This window comes from Ostrea edulis, chromosome 9 (assembly GCF_947568905.1).
Source record: "Ostrea edulis chromosome 9, xbOstEdul1.1, whole genome shotgun sequence".
NCBI lineage: Eukaryota > Metazoa > Mollusca > Bivalvia > Ostreida > Ostreidae > Ostrea > Ostrea edulis.
In genome coordinates, this window is record NC_079172.1 from 29,623,908 (window position 1) to 29,645,387 (window position 21,480).

At 36.4% G+C, this 21,480-nt stretch overlaps 1 protein-coding gene across 3 annotated transcripts; it reads right to left on the reverse strand.

Annotated features, from left to right (window-relative positions):
• Positions 1–8,435: 8,435 nt before the first annotated feature.
• Positions 8,436–20,891, reverse strand: LOC125658976 (transmembrane protein 256 homolog). 3 transcript variants are annotated; one of them, XM_048890458.2, is made up of 4 exons: positions 19,606–20,891; positions 12,674–12,714; positions 10,984–11,064; positions 8,436–10,340 (listed from the first exon to the last, which is right to left on the reverse strand). In XM_048890458.2, exons 1-4 carry the CDS (start codon positions 19,808–19,810, stop codon positions 10,197–10,199), a joined length of 471 nt encoding a protein of 156 aa, XP_048746415.1. In that variant the 5' UTR covers positions 19,811–20,891; the 3' UTR covers positions 8,436–10,196. The 3 variants fall into 3 exon arrangements, with proteins under 3 accessions (XP_048746415.1, XP_056006109.1, XP_056006110.1); XM_056150135.1 differs by having other exon boundaries at positions 10,272–10,671; positions 11,005–11,064; XM_056150134.1 differs by having other exon boundaries at positions 8,436–11,064.
• Between the last annotated feature and the right edge of the window lie 589 nt (positions 20,892–21,480).

A 21,480-nucleotide genomic window follows, 5' to 3' on the forward strand; every position in this document is an offset into this window, starting at 1 on the left:
TAAGTATTGAGAATGTTATTTTCATTTTTTCTTTTGGACATTTTGAATTGACATGGCTATCATATATAAACGGGTAACTTGAAACAATATATTTGTGGTATTCTGAGATTCGATACTGCAACATGCATAAGATTTTTGTGATTCAACCAAACACTTGATATACATTTTTTTCTTCTAAATACCATAGTACTGGTTCATGCTATGACTGTCTTGACTGATTCTTACTACTTTAAACTGTCCTCAAGCTAATTATTGAGGAAAAGGCTAGCTAGCATAGAGCCTCGTAGCCACATTCTCGTTATGTTTTCCATCATGTAATACGTGTTTTGTTTAAATAAAACCAGTATCGCATGTGCATTTCATACTAACATGTGAAGAGACAGGTAAACAAATCACAAAGCTCTCCCTTTACAAAATGTAAACAATACTATATTTCAGAAGTTATTGTTTACATTTTAACGAGAGCAAGCCACAGTTAACAAACTTTACCATTACTTTTTAGTCGGTAGACCATGGGTGTTTCCAATCTATTCTCGTATCACGTCTAGTTTGGAGTAAAATCAGAGTCAAGGTTTGCGACGATGGAGCAAATCATAGTTTAGATTTATTGCGCAAGCTCTGAAATGGGATGAGCACGATGTTTGACAGAAGGACACATATAAGATTATCCCCTTCCTCAGCCAAATAAAAACGAGAGCAGCTAATGGGTTGCCATGTCTACAAGTAGGAACCGAGGCTCTCTGAGATCTGTACAAAAATTTCATACTAAGCATAGAAACAGGATTATTAGATGCATGTGCGCATATTCTCTGCTTGGAAGCATAATCAAGTGTTCTGCAAATTTTGTACCTGCAGACTTCTTTACCCATTGGACAGAACGCCGCAGTCGTGTCAAGAGATATTTAAATACTAGTGTGTGCAAATTTCAAGGACGTAATTTCTGCATAGAAACACTTTTCCACATAAAGAGTCGTGTGGAGGAGTAAGAGAATATGGTGATAATGAAAAGGTGAAGATAACGAACAGTGACGAGTCTCAACTTCTAGAAAGAATACAAAATGAAGAGTGGGGTTAACACGGATCCCTGGAGATACCAGAGATGGGATCAGGTGATTAGGAGGAGCAGGCATCCTGTATCTCGATCGGTCACAATCGACTTAAGCTCTGTATCTCGATCGGGTAAACGGAGTAACCCATAGTCGAAATCAGTGTGCAAAGAGCGACCTCATTTGGTATGAAACATGTCGGACAGCATTTTACCCAATGTCATTTCAACGACCAAAAAATTTGTGAAATGCTTACTTTAAAACCTATGTAACATCAACTTATTTGTCAGTAGCCTGCCTCGATTTAAAAAGTGACCATATGCAGAATAAGATCTTGCGTATCGAATCAGGTCAGAAACATAAACACCATATGCAAGTGATAATAGAATATTGCTACGTAATTATGGGACATTGACGATGGAGAGGTCATCCTGTTTGTCATAAAGTTGAGTAGTTAATTTCCCGTTAACATCTATGTTCAATGAAATATTCAAGTATGAAGCAGATGTGGATGACACTTTGTTGTTTTTTATTTCGAGTTCACTGGGATATTTATATCGAATCCACAAATGAATGAAATAATAGATAAAACGTCGTCGATATATATAACTGTCGAGTAAATGGTCACAACAGAGATGTTTTCTTCTCATGTAGAAGCTTTTGAATGAATTCTTTATATCTTACCTTGTCAATAAAATTCATAAACAAGAAATAAAATTTTGGCTATAATTTTTATAAGATACTTTTCCTTTTATGGACATGAAAATGTTAGTTGGAGAAAGTAAATATGTCATGCGAAGTTTAGCTAAATTTACCGAATGTGTTGGCCATTGGTGAAGAACAAGACACCTTCAGTCCGATAGCAGCTGGCGGCCGTTTCACTAAGCGATCGTAGATCGTAAATGTACGATTACGTTTAAGATCATTTGACTCGCACGTATACGAGCGTTTCACGAAACCTAACGTAGTCGTAACACTTACGATTGCGATTTACGTCTGACTTTCTAGAACTCTTTTCTCTATGGAGGTAGATTTAAAATTAATCCTACCATGGAAAGAAATATTCATTCATTATTTCCTCATGGTTTTAAACATATCCTTATCGTCTGCAGTAACCCATGCAAGTTGTCAACAAAAATAATGGAAATTTTGAGCCCGATCTCTAGTGTAACGTAAAGAAAATTCCTAGAATGTTTAAACAATTGATAGAATAATTTTTATTGACTTTCATGTAACTAAAATGAGGGTGGAGGTGATATAAGAAATAACATAAAAGATTTACATTTTAGAATTTTAAATGCCATGTATCGATCTGCTCATGTGAGCCAAATTTCCGTCAATAAGTAAACTATGTTCAACGGATTTTTAAAAAAATGAATAAGAAAATGAAATTATATTGATAAAAGGAAATAATAAAATGAAAATAAAATTGCACACAAGAATAGGAAATTTTATCCTACATCAAACCATGGATATGTACGTACTCCGGCGTTTAATCATTGTTGTAAAATAAGCTGTAACACTAATGACATATCTATTCACTTATTTGTATAAATTTCAAACAAATCATGGGCTCAATTTGTCCCTAAAATGACTTGAAATTTATTTTCCCCATGCGTTTGTCTTTTATATATATTTTTTTCCGTTTAGGCATGTAAGCATATGCTAACTTTCGTCTTTACGTGATGATGTATAATCTAGATCATTTATTAAAAATTATTATTGATATTACACTTTATCATGATTGATTTTTATATTGTTTAACTTCCCTCTCGTAAATTTTCACTAATATGGAGACGTCACCATTGCCGGTGAAGGGCTATAAAATTTAGGCCTATACTCGGCGCTTACGGCCATTGGGCAGGGAGGGATCTTTTTCATGGTACACCTGCTGTGACACGGGACCTCAGTGTTTGCAGTCTCATCCGAAGGACCGCCTCATTTAGTCGCCTCCTTCGATAAGCAAGAGGTACTGAGGACCTATTCTAACCCGGATCCCCACGGGAGTGCACTTTATAAAAAGGGGTCGGAACCCCAAGGGTCCGATAATGACCCTTCCCTTGTCTGTGTATACATATAGGTCTGGTCTGTATGTTTAATTTCTAACGACCTTCATAAAACTACAGAAACGATCCACTTGCAAAATTGGGATTTTAACCCCTCTCCCATTACCAAATCATTTTATTATTATATTTTCCTTAAAATGTGCATGTATTATGCAGTTAGTCAGTTGCATCAAAGGTATTGATCTGACGGGGGGAAAAAGCTGAGTACGTCGAATCGCAACGTCTCAGATCATTAAATCAACTGTTTCTAAAGAAATTTAATTTCTGAACATGAGAATAATAATGTCTTGGATCCTCTCTAATGTTAAATATACATGTGATATAACGGCGATGCAGGCATATGTAGCTATACCCCCCCCCCCCCCCCCCCCCCCCCCCCCCCCATATCTGTTCTCGTTATTATTACATGCAAAGTTTGATATATTGACTAACAACCCCCCCCCTCACTTTTTAAAATATGAATTCTTGCATTGTCTTTATATTTATTTCAGCAAACTGGTAACAAGGGCTAGGCCCGTTTTGGACCCGAACTTTGTGATACAATGAATTTACTCTATTTGTGGTATCACAGAGCCCGGGCTCAAAACGGACTTGACCCCTGTGAGACTGACATTTTTGTGGTTGTGCGTAACAAAGAAGGACAACTCTAATTGATTTAAGATTCGGGCTCGGATTGTAGAATACTTTTTGTGCAAAAGCAGACTGCAAGTCATTGTGATTGTTTTCTTCCTACAAAGTATAAACAAACTCGGTCAGGTAAATATTACCACAAAATGATCTCAGGCAGGGCGAGCATGGCGGCCATATTGCTCATTTACGTGCATGTAGGAACACTTACGATAACCCTAGACCACTCGTAGGGTTACGATCAAAACTGATAGTAAATCGCAAATCGTAACTTTTAGTGAAACGGTCGTACGTGCTACGTTCACATTTAAGTCTACGTTTACGATCTACGATCTATGGGCAGTGCTGTTTTATCATGGAGAACATTGAAACGATTTTTTCAGAATGACGCAAATATTTATTTTTTCTTGTTGAATCTTTCAGCTTGGCATCATCAAAGCGCAGGTTCTGACTGTTCCAAAGTTTGACCCTCCCCAGCTTAGCTATTAATAGTTCATGGTCACTACCAACATCTGCGTGTTGCATAGCACGTACATCTTATAGTGATCGCCTCCACTTTCCGTACCGGTAACTCAGTGGTTGAGCGTACGCTTGGTAACCGGGAGGTCGTGAGTCCCAGCCTCGCCCGTGCCATGGCCACGTCAAACCTAAGACGTTAACATAAGTAGTGATCGCTCCTTCGGCCGGTATTTAGAAGTAAGAATCAAGGGCCTTTCGGATATGACCTTAAAAACGGAGGTCTCATGTCGCGACAGGCGTTGGGCCAATAGAGAACCTTCACTACTATGGCCGTAAACGCTAAACATATTGCGATACTTCACCTACAGCTGGTGATTTCTCAATATAATTGAAAAATTCTGGACGAGACGTAAAACAAACAAGTAATTTTCCGTTAATAGTGATGTGGTCAATTTAGCTCTTCGCATTTCCATCAGGAGATGTCCAGGTCAGCTTGTGGGTGGTTTTGTGAGTGCAAAGAATACCGCCGATGACAAGGTCATTTTCTTCACAGAGGTCTATGAGTCGTTCACCGTTTTGTCAGTGATGTTTCATAATCCACGTCTCCCCATGACTCTCTCCTTGTTCTCGTTGTTACCGTACTACCAACTCTTGTGTTGACACCCCCCCCCCCCCCCTCAGTAGAAGAACACCGTGTCTTAGTATGTCACACTGTAGAACTGTCCCTTGGTTTCCTCATCAGCGTTGTCAATTGGTGCATAGACCACAATGACTGATACCTTGACACACTTGGAATTCATTCTCATACACAGCAGGCCTTCGTTGATGAGTGTCCACTTCAGCCACATATTGGAATGTTTCGTAGCTATAATGAGGGAACTCCCTGATGGACACCATCTTGCCTTCCTCACACGACTCCGGTACTCAGTCTTTGTTTTCCTGTTTTCGTCCCCTAGTAGGTTCAGGTTGTAGTTCTTCGTCTCGTTTACTGTCTGCGCTAATCTTCCAAGGTCCACACGTTCCAAATAGAACGGGGCAATAGGTTATAAGAAAAGTGTAAAATTTGAATGGATGATTGTTAACACATTGATAGTCATTGAGGAGAAAAAACAGATCAAGAAGAAACTGCTAGATAAAAAGTCACCCAGACTAAAAAAAGAATAGCAGCCTAGCACAGAGAGAAAGATAAAAATAAAAAATAAAAAGTCGTCTGCGGGTAAAGATAAACGCCTCTACACCGAGATGCTTGCTGAAGATACCGAGACAGCAGAAAAGATGAAGGATATGAAGACAGTGTACATCTATATGATTAACAAGAAGCTGCTAGGACACCAAGGCATACCAGTTTAGGTAGAGGACGGAACACCTATCACAGCAGAGGTGCAGAGAGCACTTCCAGAAAATCATAAACTGCCCAGATCCACCAGCTCTATCCAACATTTCTATGACGGAAGAGGACCTGGACGTCAATATAGGAAGCATCACAGTAAACGCAGTCAAGGAAGTTGTCTACAACATATGCCAGAAGTGCTATAAATCAAATGTAGATTCTAAAATATCTTAAACAACTTTTAGTATGAAATCGCTAAGTTCTCAAATCAAAACGTTTGACATTTCAAAACTGTATACGATCATTCCTTACGATAAATTACAGACTAAACATTTTGACATCACAGACAGTCGCTTCTTCATTAGAAATGGGAAAAGGAAATATTCATACCTAGTGACCAGTCATTCCAAATCTTCCTTTGTTAAACAACACTCTGATTCTACGCACAAGTACCCTGAAGTCGATGATAGATTAAATACGGAAATCATTGACAATGTCTTTGTAGTCTTTGGTGATCACATTTTCCAACAGTCTGTTGGACTTTCCATGGACACGAATTGTGGTCCTTTTAAGACGATCTTTTTGCTTATATTTTTCACAAGGCAGAAGGTATTCAGAAGCTTCTACATGAAAACAAAAAATCTCTTTATGTGGTCTTCAATTCGAGATTTATGTAGATCGACGATAATCATTTTTTATTCAAATGTCGACCCGTTATATGCATGTCAACGCGAAATAAAAGACACCATATAGTCTTCCACATCTCATTCATACTTATATATTTTATCGAACATAGATATTAACGGCAAACTAACAACACAACTTTATTACAAACAGGGTGACTTGAGCTTTTGCATCGTCTACGTCCCAGGTTTACGTACCAATATTCCATCATCATTTGCATGTGGTGTTTATGTCTCCCAACTGATTCGATACGCAAGAAGTTGCTCTGCGAATGATCAGTTTTTAAATCGAGGAAGTGAGCATTTCACAAAATCTATGGTCATTATAACGATCTAGATTGCCAATGTAATCCTTCATTGGGTCAAATGCTGTCTAATGTATTACATACCAATTGTCAGGCCGTTCTTTACACACTGATTGTGACTGCAGATAACTCCGTTTACCTGATCGAAATATAAGGATAATAACGGGTGTGACCGGTCGATAGGGGATGCTTACTCCTCCTAGTGATCAGTTCTCACCTCCAGGGATCCGTATTCACCCACCTCTTAATTTTGTATTCTTTGTAGGAGATATGAGATTGATATTCGTTGTCTTCAACTTTTCATTCCATTATCATCTGCATATGATGTTTTTGTCGCTCAATGGTTTCTATACGAAAGAGGTTGTTCTGCGTATGATCAGTTTTTAAATTCAAGAAGGCTACTGACAAATGGATTGATGTTACTGGGCTTTTAAAAGTCTCGTTTAAAGTCAGAATTTCTCAAATTGTATGGTTGTTATAACGATATGATTTACCAAGACAATGTGTCATTGTGTCAAATGCTGTCTCGTTTGTTTCACACCGATTGTTAGGCCTTTGTTTAATTTCTGATTTGACTAAAGATTGCTCACTTTATCTATCAAGATGTAGAGCTGACTGCGGGTGTGACCAGTCAACATGGGACACTTACTCCTCCTAGACACCTGAGCACACTTCTGGTATGTCCAAGAGTCCATGTTAACTCCTTTATCTTAGTTATGATATTCATCACTTTCTTATCTTCACATTTTCACAATACAAACCTTTCCTGTCATTACAAAATGCACATTGTGAGATTTTCCTGAAACACAAATGGAACCGATATCCCTGTAGATGTTGAGATATATCTTATAGGACACGATTTACTTCTTTCTGACATATTTAATCTGTATATGTAACATTTTTGGCTGTCTTCATCTAATGTATATCCCATTCTCTCACCGGAAGGCGCGTTACGCAGGCTTCACATGCACCTCTGTCAACGCTTGGAATCACGTGACAATATGATCACATGATATAAACAATCATTCTCGTTTTCCATTCCCTTTAAAAGTACTGACAACAGGTGATACTCTTTTCATATCCCACTGGTACTTTGATAAGTACATGTTTACCATTTAGCTGGGTTTTTTTTTCTCTTATTTTACAAGTTTTATCGTATTTTTACAGCCTTTCTTACTTTTGATTCCTTGTTTACATTTAAATCTCCACCACGTGAATGTCCTACATTCATACGCATACTACGAAGTAGTTCCAAATCAGATAACGGCGATTTTAGATAATTTACAGTAAGCATCTATTTAATTGCACCAAATACACATTTCATAATATCACTAAATATTTACTCCAAAACATAAATGTCGGATATCAGAAACTTTTACAAGATTTCTGTAAAAACTCTGGGTAGAGAATGGTGTATATCCATCTACCCTCAAATATACTCTCAAGGCATGCGAAATGTTTCCGCATTTAGCATTAACCACATAGTGAAGGGTTACTTATGACTGTTTACATTCTAAATTAAAGTGTAGTATAGGAGAGAGGAGAAATTCTTTGACTGGACCGGGAATTGAACCCGGGACCCCTACATTACTAGTCAGGTGCTCTAACCACTGAGCTATCCAGGCCGATATCCACGGTCCGTGTAGCCCTAATTACTACATTCCTCCCTCCTTAAATAGTCTTCGTCCTCGAAGACACATAATCCAGATTCTTTTCGTCCTTGACAGGACCTTCACCTGCAAGACTAAGGGTGGTCAACTGTAGTATAGGAGAGTGAAAACTTTTGGCTGGACCGGTAATCGAACCCGGGACCCCTGCATTACTAGTCAGGTGCTCTAACAACTGAGCTATCCAGGCCGATATCCACGTTCCGTATATCCCTAATTACTACAATAGTCTCGATCAGAATAAGATTAATAGTAGCTTTAAAGGGATTTATTAAATACCAATACTATAATGAGTTAATGACTACATATTTTATTTACTAGTAAATGAAAGAAATATATATCTAGCAAATCTCAATTTTACATTTATATTATAGATAAAATAAAAAAACACCCCAAACAAACATCATATAGACAAAAGGACGTATCCCATTTAACAGCTCCACGCTGACCACTACACCACGAAATCACTTAAATACATACAATATACGGAAAGAGTATTCGGACTTAGTATTTTTCAGATAGAGTCCATTTCTTGACTTATTTTAAGTTCTTTGAAAAAACAACTCAATATATATAAAGTAGTTCGATAATATTCATACGCATGCATAAGTCTTTGTGATTTAAAAAAATCTGAAATTAATTTATATTTCCATCTCGTTTTATTCCCAATTAAAAGCCTCAATATCATCCATACAATTAATAGAATATCGTCTCTCATTGTTGCTATTTTGTATAATGAAAGTTGCAGCTGTTTGATTTTGTGGTTTATTTAGAGAATGGCTGATGATTTGTGGGTCTACAGCAAATACTTTGCTTCTAGCAAAAGCCAGTCTAAAAATAATAACTACAAAAACTAAATGGAACAAATGAAATGTAGAAAATGAGATGGTCAATATGAACTTGAACCTTGTCCCAAATGTTTGACAGTAGTGGGCCATCTGATGATCAACTAAATTGAAAAGGCTGAAATAAATACACATTTTTGTCTGTCCATCTGTCTGCAGCACCAAGGCTTCCAGATGATAATTTTTGTATTGTATGAGCTTTAGTAATGAAGATTCACTCGAACAGTCACCAAATCCAAAGAATGATCTCTGGTGTTTTTTTTTAGTTAAAGAGGTCAAGATTCTCACATAATGTAAGAGATGGTATCTAAATAACAACTTTGGTACCGTTTAATAATATGAATAAGACTTCAAATGAAGAGCCTCCATAACTTTAGGATTACCCTAATACTTTATGTGGTCCAAACGTCAAGGTCACTGGGTCACTTGGGAAGAAATTATTTCCAGATGTTTTCTCAAATACTGTTCAAGCTTTGGGAATGAAACTTCACGTGAGGACCGAGGAGTCTCCGAGTCACATGGACATCTCCATATGTTATATCGTGAAAAACAGTTTCCAGATATTTCAAGTGGGGTTTGAGTCTAAACAATGAAACCTTAAATAAGGAGTTTACAAAGGCTCGAATATGGACAAAAAAGGTTTCAGGAGTAAATTAGAGTTTTGCCAATCACATTTCATGTGATTGAAGTATGATCCCCAGTTTTGCTGGGGTCAAAAGATTAAGATCATTAGGTCAATGTGGTAAGAAATTGTTTCCTGATGATGTCCCAAACATTATTTCAGCTTTAATATTATGAAAAGTCTCCATAACTTAAGGATGACCCCCGTTTGTTTTTAGGTTAAAAAAAAGTCATTTGGTCATATACTAGTAGGATAAGAAATAGTTTCTTGATCAAACATATCAATTATTATTTCAATGCAAGAAATACATGAAATATTTTGACAGTTTTTCTTTCCGACACAATTCACATCATATCACAATCTGTCATTGATGACTGAATAATACTTCTTAACAAACATTTGATATATATCATTATACAAAGAGTAATATTATGTGAAATTTTATATATGCCATACATAAAAAAAATAATGAAATCCAATCCAATGGGCCCCTAGCACCATAGGTGAGAATTATGCGGGAGTATCAAGGATATGCGGGAGTCCTCATTAGAACAGCATGCTTATCCAGGCAAGAATAAGTGCATATCTTCCATATGGGATAATGTATCGAATTTTGGTGTCCCCCGTCAAAGCATGGGCATAGCAACTGCCAGAAAAAAGAAGGATTCCCACCGTAAACAATCCCCCGGTCTACAACAGAAAACACAGAGTTCAATATTTACATTGTTTGTTACAATACAGACACTGAAAATAATCTGTAATCAAATCGTACTATACAGGGAATTCTCTTGTAGCCAGATAGTCACAATAATCAAGTTCATTATAAATGTGGTTTCACTGTACGTATATATCCGATGTTTTAGGTAAAGTCCTCAGAATAACTTAAGCAGCATCATATGGATTGCTAGCACATGGAAACTTGTTATCTTGGTTTCAACAGTTTTAAGCTTGTACACATAATATCAATGATACATAGTCTCTTACACAGAGAAGAACCGATCAGATTTGGTCTGTTACACAGAGAACTTACCAGATATAGTCTGTTACACAGAGAACTTACCAAATATGGTATGTTACACAAAGTAGAACTTATCAGATATGGTATGTTACACAGAGAACTTACCAGATATGGTCTGTTACACAGAGAACTTACCAGATATGGTATGTTACACAGATAACTTACCAGATATGGTCTGTTACACAGAGAACTTACCAGATACGGTCTGTTACACAAAGAACTTATCAGATATGGTCTGTTACACAGAGAACTTATCAGATATGGTCTGTTACACAGAGAACTTATCAGATAAGGTCTGTTACACAGAGAACTTACCAGATTTGGTCTGTTACACAAAGGAGAGCACACAAGTGCTACAGACTGCACTAAGTGCACTTTATGTCCGGTTTTATAAATCTATAAGAAAAATAAACAAACTATATATAACATGTCCTACAATGACATTTTATCACCCACCCTGGGGACATCCAAAACTAGGTATATTTGAAAAACTATAAAATCAACAGGGATCGTCATTATCCCAAAGAAAATCACTAAAAGCCCAGAAACTGTTAAATTTGCTTGACCTTTGACGGCATAATCACTAGTGGTAATTCTTAATTCATATTTTCATCAATGGCGTAAGTTAATTCAATTGAATTTTTGAAAAGGAAATTAAATATCAGCTACATCATTTACTGGCATATAGATAGATACACTCACTATTGATGCAAGTTTGATTATTTCGACATGCAATGAAACAGTACTGCACTTTAAAACGTCTATGTCTTATACGTTCTTTTTAAGATACAAGTCCAGTTACCTTTGGCCTCAAAATGAATGGGGTCATTTGTATACTATTAGAAATTTTCAGAACGTTTCGTCAGTCAATGAAAAACGGAAATGCAGTTAAAGCCCCTGTTGACCTCCAAAATTATTAGAATTGATCCTTCTAGTTCATTAACTCACTAGATATGGAAATCGACAAGGTGCTTCGTTTATAAACTCAACCTCATATTTTGTTTGCTAGAGGTGGGATTAGAATAGTTCACATTCTCTATTCAGAGTGACAATTATACCGCTGGTATACTGTCATGGTCTTAAAGTGAAAAACGTAAAGACAGGGTACTTGTCAATCGCTGGACAGATCACCAGCAATATAATTTTGGTTTAATTTTGCAGTTGCAGTTTGACCTAGACAGAGTGCACCTTTCACTTTTTAAAATCAAATTCCAGCAAATTCCAGAACATTTATTTTCTGTAGGTCTTGCCACAAAGTTACTGCAGGTGTGATTTTCAAAACAAATCTTGAAATTCTGTGTGGTTTCTGCACAAATTACTAAATGAACTGTGGAAGACAAAATTTCAAATAAACAATAATTTCAACTTAACATAAAATGTGGGGAAGGGATTTCTAGAACTCTGCATAGCATGTAATCTGAAACATTCTCAGCATTTATTGTCACGAGTCACATAAAGCTGCAAAGAATGATAATTGCCATAAATAATATCCAGTACAGGGGACAAAATCTTTCATTCTGTACAACCAATGATTTTTTTTTTGAAAATTACACACTGTAAGTCCATTTAGGGAAATACCATTGGTACCCTTTTAACAGTAGTTCTGCATATCAGATACAACCTATCATTGGGTCAAATGCTGTCTGATGTGTTTCATACCGATTGTTAGGCCGTTCTGGGCACACTGATTTTGACTACGGACTACGCTGTTTATCTGATCAAAATATAGGGCTCATGGTGTGACTGGTCAACAGGGGATGCTTGCTCCTCCTAGGCACCTGATCCAACCTCTGATATATCCAGTGGTCCGTGTTTGCCCAATTCCCTATTTTGTATTCCTTATAGGAGTTATGAGTTTGATTAATGTTCGTTATCTTCACCTTTCATCAAATAAGTTTATAATATGCTTTAAAACTACATGGAATGAAAATCATTTCGTTGTAAGCATGGATTCACTATAAGTGTATTCACTGTGTTCTACTGTACATATACCAGTTCCACTGACCTTTTTCAACTGTTCTCCATTTTCATCTTCAGCATTAAAGGCTACAAAAAAATACACGTTAATGATAAGCATGATTAGTGTTTCAAATTCAAAGGACATGATAATATCTAGCTGATGACTTGATATACGATTGGATAAGAATTCAATTTGTTCGCCTGAATATATAAGTTATGTAATATTTATCTTAAATGATACTTTTATTAAGCCCAATTTCAACAGTAAAATGTACGAGTCTTTTAAAGTTCTAAACATACACTGTCTTCAAATTGTACATTTCATTGGAGTTTCAAATACATTTTAGATTATATATAAGAAGTAAAATTAATGGTGGCATCAACATCATGAAAGGTGAAAATAACGAACAGTGATCAATCTCAATAACTCCTAGCATGTGTCATGATCATTATGATACAAAATCCAGTGTGATCCACTGCGTGATCTTTGTTTTATCTTTTCAGTTTCATGCTGGAATGGTTGCGTTTTTTACAATGATTTTTATTTGTTATTTCATCACATAATAATAAACATTGCCAGATTTATAAGCTTTCTGACCTAAGAATTTCTGGGTCACTTCTGTATGAAGATAACTGTCTATCATCAGGAGCTTTGTTTTAAATATATGGCTTTGAAATAATGAAGGCACTCAACATTAGGATATCAGTGTAGATGGGAGAAAATTTCCCTTTAACAATTATAATGATATATAATTATGATAATTAGGAGGGTAGATGTGTCGCACAGACCATTACTCTATCCAGGTGATAAGATAGTTGGGGTCAGCTAGAGGTTCAGCGGCGACACTATTATTCTGTTATCATGTATATGTATATTTTCACTTTATTTTATTTTCATCTATTTGTAACAGGATGAATTATCCCATGATTAATAAAATATCATTTCATTATAATATTCATCTTTTCATTATATACACAAATAACACCGTAAGCCATTCCATCCCTTTCAGATTCGTCGGGATGGACACTGATTGGCGGAGAGAGGAGTGTGAAAGGTCAGTGTGGTTTGTGTATGGGTGTGAGAGTTTCTATGTGTATGTTTGGAATGGTGTTTGTGAATTATCTTGGTTTTGGTGCTATATAAGCAAGATTCGCACAAAATCCAGACTAATCGGACAACACTCCTACCCGGAACAAGTGATTTAATATTTCCATGTTGCAGCAAGAATTGCAACAACAGAAAGATAACTAGTGCTGTACAGAAATGTATCTTTAATAGTGCACTTCACACTTTATGATGTAACAATGAAAATTTACAGGTCTATATAGTTGTATCGAGAAGATAATGTCACATTAGTATTTTCTCGTTTTCTACTACAGCTGTTAAGTGTGAAGTATATGAGTAAATATGCTCGAAAAATGTTTCTCAAATGACTCTTCATTAATTTTCTCTTTTTTTTGTATATATAGTATACGCTATGGTAATTCCGGTATTATGTTGTAACCTTCAAATCTGAAATCGCCTCTAAGCATAGGATAGGTGAAAGATGAGGATCGTTTGCTGATATTTCGTCTGAAACCATGCGAGAAAGCATCTCATAGAATCTTGCTTGGGGAAGTAGGATTTATTTTGGTGCTGTTGTAATTGATAATTTGTAATTGATCATTTGTGAATATAAAACTAAAATTTGACAAGCTCTGACAAAAAACGATCGAATAATAACCATGCTAGGAATTGTTATGACATTCCTAAGCATTTCTCATATAAACCTGACTACGCTTTACCTCTCTAATTACTTTATGTTTCAAAGCTATGGCAACTTTGACTTGCGCCGAGGCAATTCATTGCACGAGTTTTTAATGAAAGGTGAAAATAACGAACAGTGATCAATCTCATAACTCCTATAAGCAATACAAAATAAATATTTGGACAAACACGGACCCCTGGACACACCAGATGTGGAATCAGGTGCCTAGGAGGAGTAAGCATCCCCTGTCGACCGGTCACACCCGCCGTGATCCCTATATCCTGATCAGGTAAACGGAGTTATCCGTAGTCAAAATCAGTGTGCCAAGAACGGTCTAACAATCGGTATGAAACATGTCAGACAACATTTGACCCAATGATAGGTTGTACTGACAAAATCAAGTCCACCTGGTCAAAAACTTAATAATTGTATGCATATTTATATTTTAGATACTCCCCCAGAATTGGGATTGGAATGAATAAACTATAAAAAGAACCTATACCACCACTTTATTCTTGTTTTAAAAAATATATTGAAGGTTACATCATATATATATATATTTCGTGTATGCAGTCTTGCGTTACGTTGCTATGATATATATATATATATCAGGCCCGTAGGAAGCATTGAGGTGTACGTCATGTACATAAATCTAATTATGTACATAGAGTCTAATTAGTTTCCCAGAAAACCCCTCAACTTTAATTTTAAGTTTTTTTTTTGTTTTTTGTTTTTTTTGTTTTTTTTTTTGGAGGGGGGGGTGTTAAGGTTTTTTTTTTTATCTTTTTTTTTTTTTTTTTTTTTATATATCTTTATCATTTTGTTATCAATCATTTCTGAGTCATAAGGTATTTAGTACTCGGTAAACTTTCCAAAAATCGCCAGTCTGTGTTCACTTTCACTTACGAACTCCTCAACTATTTTTTCTGGATTCAGTTCATCAGTCTCATTTTTATGAACATGCAATAAAAGCAAATTGTTTATTCGTATTTGGCTCATTGTTGATCTCAGTGATGTTTTCAATCTTTTCAAGGCGCTGAATGAGAGCTCACTGGTAACATTGGTTGCAGGAAGTACCAAAATTAGTTTGAGAATTTTGAGGATCTCGGCAAACAGACTTTTTTCATTTGAATGTCTGAAAAATTCAACCACACTTGGTATATCTGGCGTAAAGTCTTTTGGCAAAACAGTCTTTAACATTATAAGCTGGCAGTGAAGATCCTTTGGCTTCAAATCTGTATCATATAGGGTCGTGACAAAATTGAATTCTTCTTCAAACGTTTGACCTGTGCAAGCCTTAATCACGAGGTTTTCAAGATTAACATAAGCTTTGTAACCTGGTTGGTCAAATCTAGATTTTATGCCAGTTAAAAGCAGATCTAATGCCTCGTAGAAATCTTTCCTATACATATCTGCACACGATGAAAAAGTATGTGCTGCTGTCCCATCATCAAGTTTACGAGGAATTTTGCGTTTTCTAGGAAGAACAGGATCATCGATGTTCATCTGTTTTGCTTTTTCAACAACTTCCTCGTAAAACTGAGTGAAGATTGTCTCATCTCGGAGACTTTGCAAAGCACTCATTGTCGTTGATGCCATTTTTTGACCATCACTCGCCGAGAGATTTGGAGCCTGCAGAGCCCTTGCCAAATTATCACTATAACGTAAAAGTTTTTCACTCAGTAAACACACCAAGAAGAAATCAAACCTTCACATATAAGCAGCCACTCCCCTAATTCTGTTTCTCATTTCTACCTCACGCACGTATTGGAGGCTTTCATCCCAAACATTTCTTAGAATTTCATAGTTTGACAAAATGCTCAAAAATGTGTCGGCTTTTATTGCCCATCTTGTGGGACAGAAAACCCTTATTCCCGCTGACGTTTTCTCTAGATTTTGGGCATTATTTAATGTATTGAAAATCATCTCCCTTCTTGGAGATTCTTTAATCAACTTTGTTATATCCTTTGCAATGTCCAGGGTGTCTCTAAGCAACTTACATCCCTTAATAGAATCACTGCAAGCTAGGTTAAGAGCATGACCATAAGAGTGTGTGTAAAGGGCTCTGGGTTCAAGTGCATGAATTTGTGTTGCAACACCTGTCTTTGAACCAGCCATAGAAGCAGCCATGTCATAACACTGGCCTCGTACTTTGTTGATAGGCAGATCGAACCTCAAAAGGGCATCTTTAATTGCTAGGGTTATTGAATTAGCCCCAATGTCAGAAAGACAGTACATCCCTAATAAATCTTCATGAGCGGTAAAATTTTGATCAACCCATCGAACGCATAAAACAAGTTGCTCTTTGTTGGAAATATCTCGTGTTTCGTCTGCCTTTATTGAAAAGAATTGAGACGATTTGATGAAAGCAACAATTTGTCGCAAAACCTGGAACCCCATCACCTGCAAAATTTCATTTTGTATATCTGGAGCAACATACTTATTTGTCTTGCGTTGTATCCATTCCTGAAGCTGGGGATCGCGCTTAGCCTCTAGCATGAGAAGTTGATTAAAGTTCGAGTTTTTCTCGTCTTTGTCACCCCGAAGAGCAATTCCTTGTCGAGCAAGAAACTTCAAAACGTTTGTGATTTTAAGCAAATTCTCTCTGTTAGACTTCTTCTCGACTTCGTGCGTCTTTGAAAGACATTCTCCAACATCTTTAACCTCCTCCTTTATCGTAAACTCCCTTTCCATTGCCTCTTTATGGCAATCACTTTTCTCGTGTGCGGCGAATTTTGTGGTTGCTTTTTTCCAGTTTTTAAAACCACTTGATATGAAAGCTTTTTCTTTCTTGTGACAACTGAGTCTTCTTCTGAAATGATTTTATGCAAGGAAAACAGAATACAACATCTTTGATTTCTACATAATGTAACCAAGACCACCGATCAAACCAGGAGGCATTGAAAGATCTCATCTTTTTACCAAACTTTTTTGCTGGAAAGAAAATATTCCGTGGCTGATTTGGGGTACTACCGATCTCTGGTGTAAGCCATTTTTCATGTACAACCTGGGCCTTTTGAACTGGTATTTCTGAGATATCATCTTCTGAAGAAGAAGAAGAATCAAAGGAAGCAACCTTAACATGTTTGTCTGTTTCTTTGTTTGCAGTTTCCCCCAATTTACCTGTTTCAATAGACTCCTCATTTGTGTTAGACTCCAAGAGTGGGGAAGGACTATCTTGTGATTGTTTTGGTTCAAATGAACGATGAGGTTCAGAATCCTCAAAGGATAACCTCGAACGCTTTGAAAGAGGTTCCTCATGCTTGTGAATACAGGCAACAAAATGATTAGGTGTCCAACCATCTATTTTTGTAGCAATCGTTTGAGTCCACATGATGTGGATAGCATCCTGATATTCTTTAGCATCAGCACGGTCAAGAGGAACAATAAGCTGATTATGATCTTGTCTGTTTACACCAGGGTTTTGCACCTCGGGGAAAATCGACATGATTGGTTTCTGCAAAACGTTAGAAGCTACGAACATATGTAAAAGGCTTGAATAGTAACCGTTCTGGGTTGTTTTTATTGTTTCCTTTTGTAACGAAGCAATCAAATCACCAGTAATTAAACACTCTTCTGACAGGGAACTTTCAAAGACATATTGAAGTGAACTTTTGTTTCTGGACATGGTCACAAAAGTATTTTCATTCGTGTAGCGCTTCAGGTTTGAAACAAGTTCAAACACAATTCGTACCCTCATTTCCTTAAAGTTGTCCTCATGTCCAAACACAAAAAAGAGATAGTTCTGAATAAACAATTCCCATCACCATATATTTGAATCGGGATAAGCTCAGAAGGAGCATCATTTGGATAAAGCTCTTAGGAAACAGCATCTTTTCGAATATTTGAAGTTGGGATATTAGGTTTGCTTGTTGGAAGAGTATATTTCTTTAAAAATTGCCCTTTGAGTCTAACAAGAAAACTTAGTGCTCCCCATCCCTTTTTTCCTGCATTCCTTGCTTCTTCGTGCACTTTTTCGAAAAATGCCTTTCTTTCGTCCGTCTGGGCATACATTGTGAAATATAATCAAAGTTAAAATTGTGCGGAAGGTTGATCTTACACTGATGTGATAGCGTCTACTCTTGGACCAAGAATGGAACAGGTCTTGACAGCCTGAGACTTTACAAGCTTTGAAAAAGTTGTTGCACGTCAAGAACTACGTCACATTGGGGGTGTTACGTCACTGATAAATAGTACTTCACACATTGTCGGGTTTACCTTTACCATAAAAACTGTGATGATAAAAAAGTCAACAATTCATCATATTAGCTTTACAAAAAGATTTTAAATATATACATACGTTGAACTGGTATTAGGGCAGTTGGGCATAGACATTTTTGTATCAAGACGAAGTTTCTATGAACAAGCTATCTAATGAAGTATTAGACCTTGAAAGTTAGTCAAGGTCACACATATTAGATACCTTTTGATCAGTCGTCCCTTGCGAGATTTTTTCACTCGTATGAGTCGTCAACAAATACCGGTAAAGGACTTTAAACGACACTAGTGCCGGGCACTTGGCAAAGGAACAGGACTTCACTACATATCATAGGTTTGACGCCAGATGCGGAGCTGGGAAAGAGAACCGAACCATTACCTCATGATTACGACCTTTTGAATGACGCCCTAAGAAATGTCATAATTTTTTTTTATTTAAGCTAAAGGACAGTCACACTGACTGACTCTGAGTCTCATTGAATTAAATGAACTTTCTGCTTAAAAATAATTATACATTACACTATATGTGGATTTTACTATATGAATTTTTTTTTGGGAAAAATATTGGGGAGGCACGCCCCCCCCCCCCCCCCCCCCCGGTTCCTACGGCCATGTATATATATATATATATATATATATATATATATATATATATATATATATAAGGAGCGTTGGGATGTTAATTGAGGCTCTTATATAGTGCACTTGCAGCAGTACTGTACAGAAATTTCACTCTACTGCAATGAATTTTTTGTAAGAATTTCAAAACAATGTAAAAGGCGTCTTGATCCTTCTACTATGCTTAGCAACGGAATTCTCAATTTCCTTTTTGGTCTCCAACGAATAGCATCAAGAGGGAATTTCGTTTAGTGGAGGACAATGTAAAATACCTGGACATATTTCACGTGTGATCTATGAATAAACAGGTCCCACATAAAAGCTGCAATTCATCACATTGCACTAAGAAAACCAAATAATACCCGATTTTGAATACAAAACAAGCAATTATTACCATGTGCACCATAAGCTGCCATTGACAAAGCCACGGCACCTGACACAGCGCCAAGTCTCAGGAATAACCTGGATCCGTGCAGTGTCATTGTTTCTTTTCCATTGGAACTAAAGTAAGATGACAACACGTCTCCAATCTTCTTCACCGCATGAAAGCAGAAATTGTCGATAATGGCGGGTGGTATTAAGCTCAATACGTCCCCCATTTTGATGAATATTGTATTTCCTCCTAATATGTTTCCTGTTGTAGCTTTTCACTTTCAGTTTCGGTTCTACGATGGATCTGAGTAACACATTTGAAGATCAATATTTTTAAAAAGCACAACTAGGTAACGTAGGTGTAAGCTCGTGTATGTCCTTTTTCAGAGATTTTTTTTTAAAAAAGAAGACATTTTCTACTTTCGCTCTGGATTGTGCATTCCAAACCAGGGTAGTGGAGAGAATTCAGATCCAAATAACTGAACTTATCTTTATTCAACACGAAATCATTTACGAAAATATCAAGAATCAGTATTTTATCAAAAGCAGTACAATTCTTCAGTACTTCTTGAATGTTTATCAACGTGAGTGCTTTCGATTTCAAGTCTAGAAATAATTCATTTCGATTCTTTATTAGCACCAAAGCACATATAAGTTTTGTTAGTCATGTAGTATAGAATAAATATATATTTTGTTACATGGTATATGTATTATAATTGTAATAATCCTTTGTTTCTAAGGTATAAAGAGTATCTGATAATATAAACAAATTTCCTTTGTAGATATAATATTGAGCGGATTCAGTAAACAAGATACAAGATTATCATATGCTATGATATTTTTGAATACTGTTTCCTTACTGTTTATATGAAGGAAAATCAAGTAAAAAATGTTTTTCATATTCATCACTGTTCTTACAATGTACAATGGTAGCAAAATATGTTTTCTCTAGGAATGACAGGATTACAATATCTACCTGTTTCTATATATAACTGATGCCCACTTATTCTTAGTTTTGTAAGATAAGAGCGCAGGTTCCTGTGAATTGGAAGACACAAATATGGCTGTATTTCTAGTTTTTTGTCCTCATAGTTAAATAAGACTTCTGGAGAACTCGTACCTAGGAGAACCCGTACCCAGGAGAGCTCGTACCCAGAAATTTGGGTACGAGTTATCCTGGAGAAGTCGTACCCGGGTACGAGTTCTCCAAGAGAAGTCGTACCCATCAATATCTGGGTACGAGTTCTCCTGAAGAAAAACTTTGTCATTTTAACAAATAGAAATGTGGGTACGAGTTCTCCTAAAGAAAAAAAACTTGTCAATTCTATTATAAAGATCTGGGTATGAGTTCTCCCGGAGAAAAAAACATTGTCATTTTATCTAATAAATCTGGGTACGAATTCTCCAGCAGAAAACAATTTGTCATTTCTGTATAAAAATCTGGGCACGAGTTCTCCTGGAGAAAATCTTTGTCATTTTATCTGATAAATCTGGGTACGAGTTCCCCTGCAGAAAAAATTTTGTCATTTCTGTCAAACATTTAGGTACGAAACTAGTTCTTCTGGTGAAAAACTTCGTCATTTTGTCAGATAAAGCTGGGTACGAGTTGTCCTCCATGTGCCGGAGAATAGAGGTACGCTATAAAACATACAATGTCGCAGGTTTAAAATCGGTGTTTAATTGCAATAATTATACTCATTATCGTCTCTAGCCAAACAGCAATTCAAATGAAAAAACAAAACAACAAACAAGTATGATCATTGCATTTACTTTTTTTATTCAATTGAAAGGCATGTTCATAGTAAATTATGTATAATGTATGAAATCCTCGATTTTTTCAAGGAGAAATTGTACCCAGATTCCAATACCTAAAATGGTACAATTCTTAATGAGATAA

Bases quoted from the DNA above. Each gene is read 5' to 3' on its own strand.
- LOC125658976 (XM_056150134.1), bottom strand. From the start codon at position 19,810: ATGGGGGACGTATTGAGCTTAATACCACCCGCCATTATCGACAATTTC. The intron at 12,715-19,605 runs GTAATAATTGCT...ATTTTTTTGTAG, and splicing joins GGCAGCTTATGGTGCACATG to CCTTTAATGCTGAAGATGAA. The intron at 11,065-12,673 runs GTCAGTGGAACT...TTTTTCTTATAG, and splicing joins ATGGAGAACAGTTGAAAAAG to ATTTATAAAACCGGACATAA.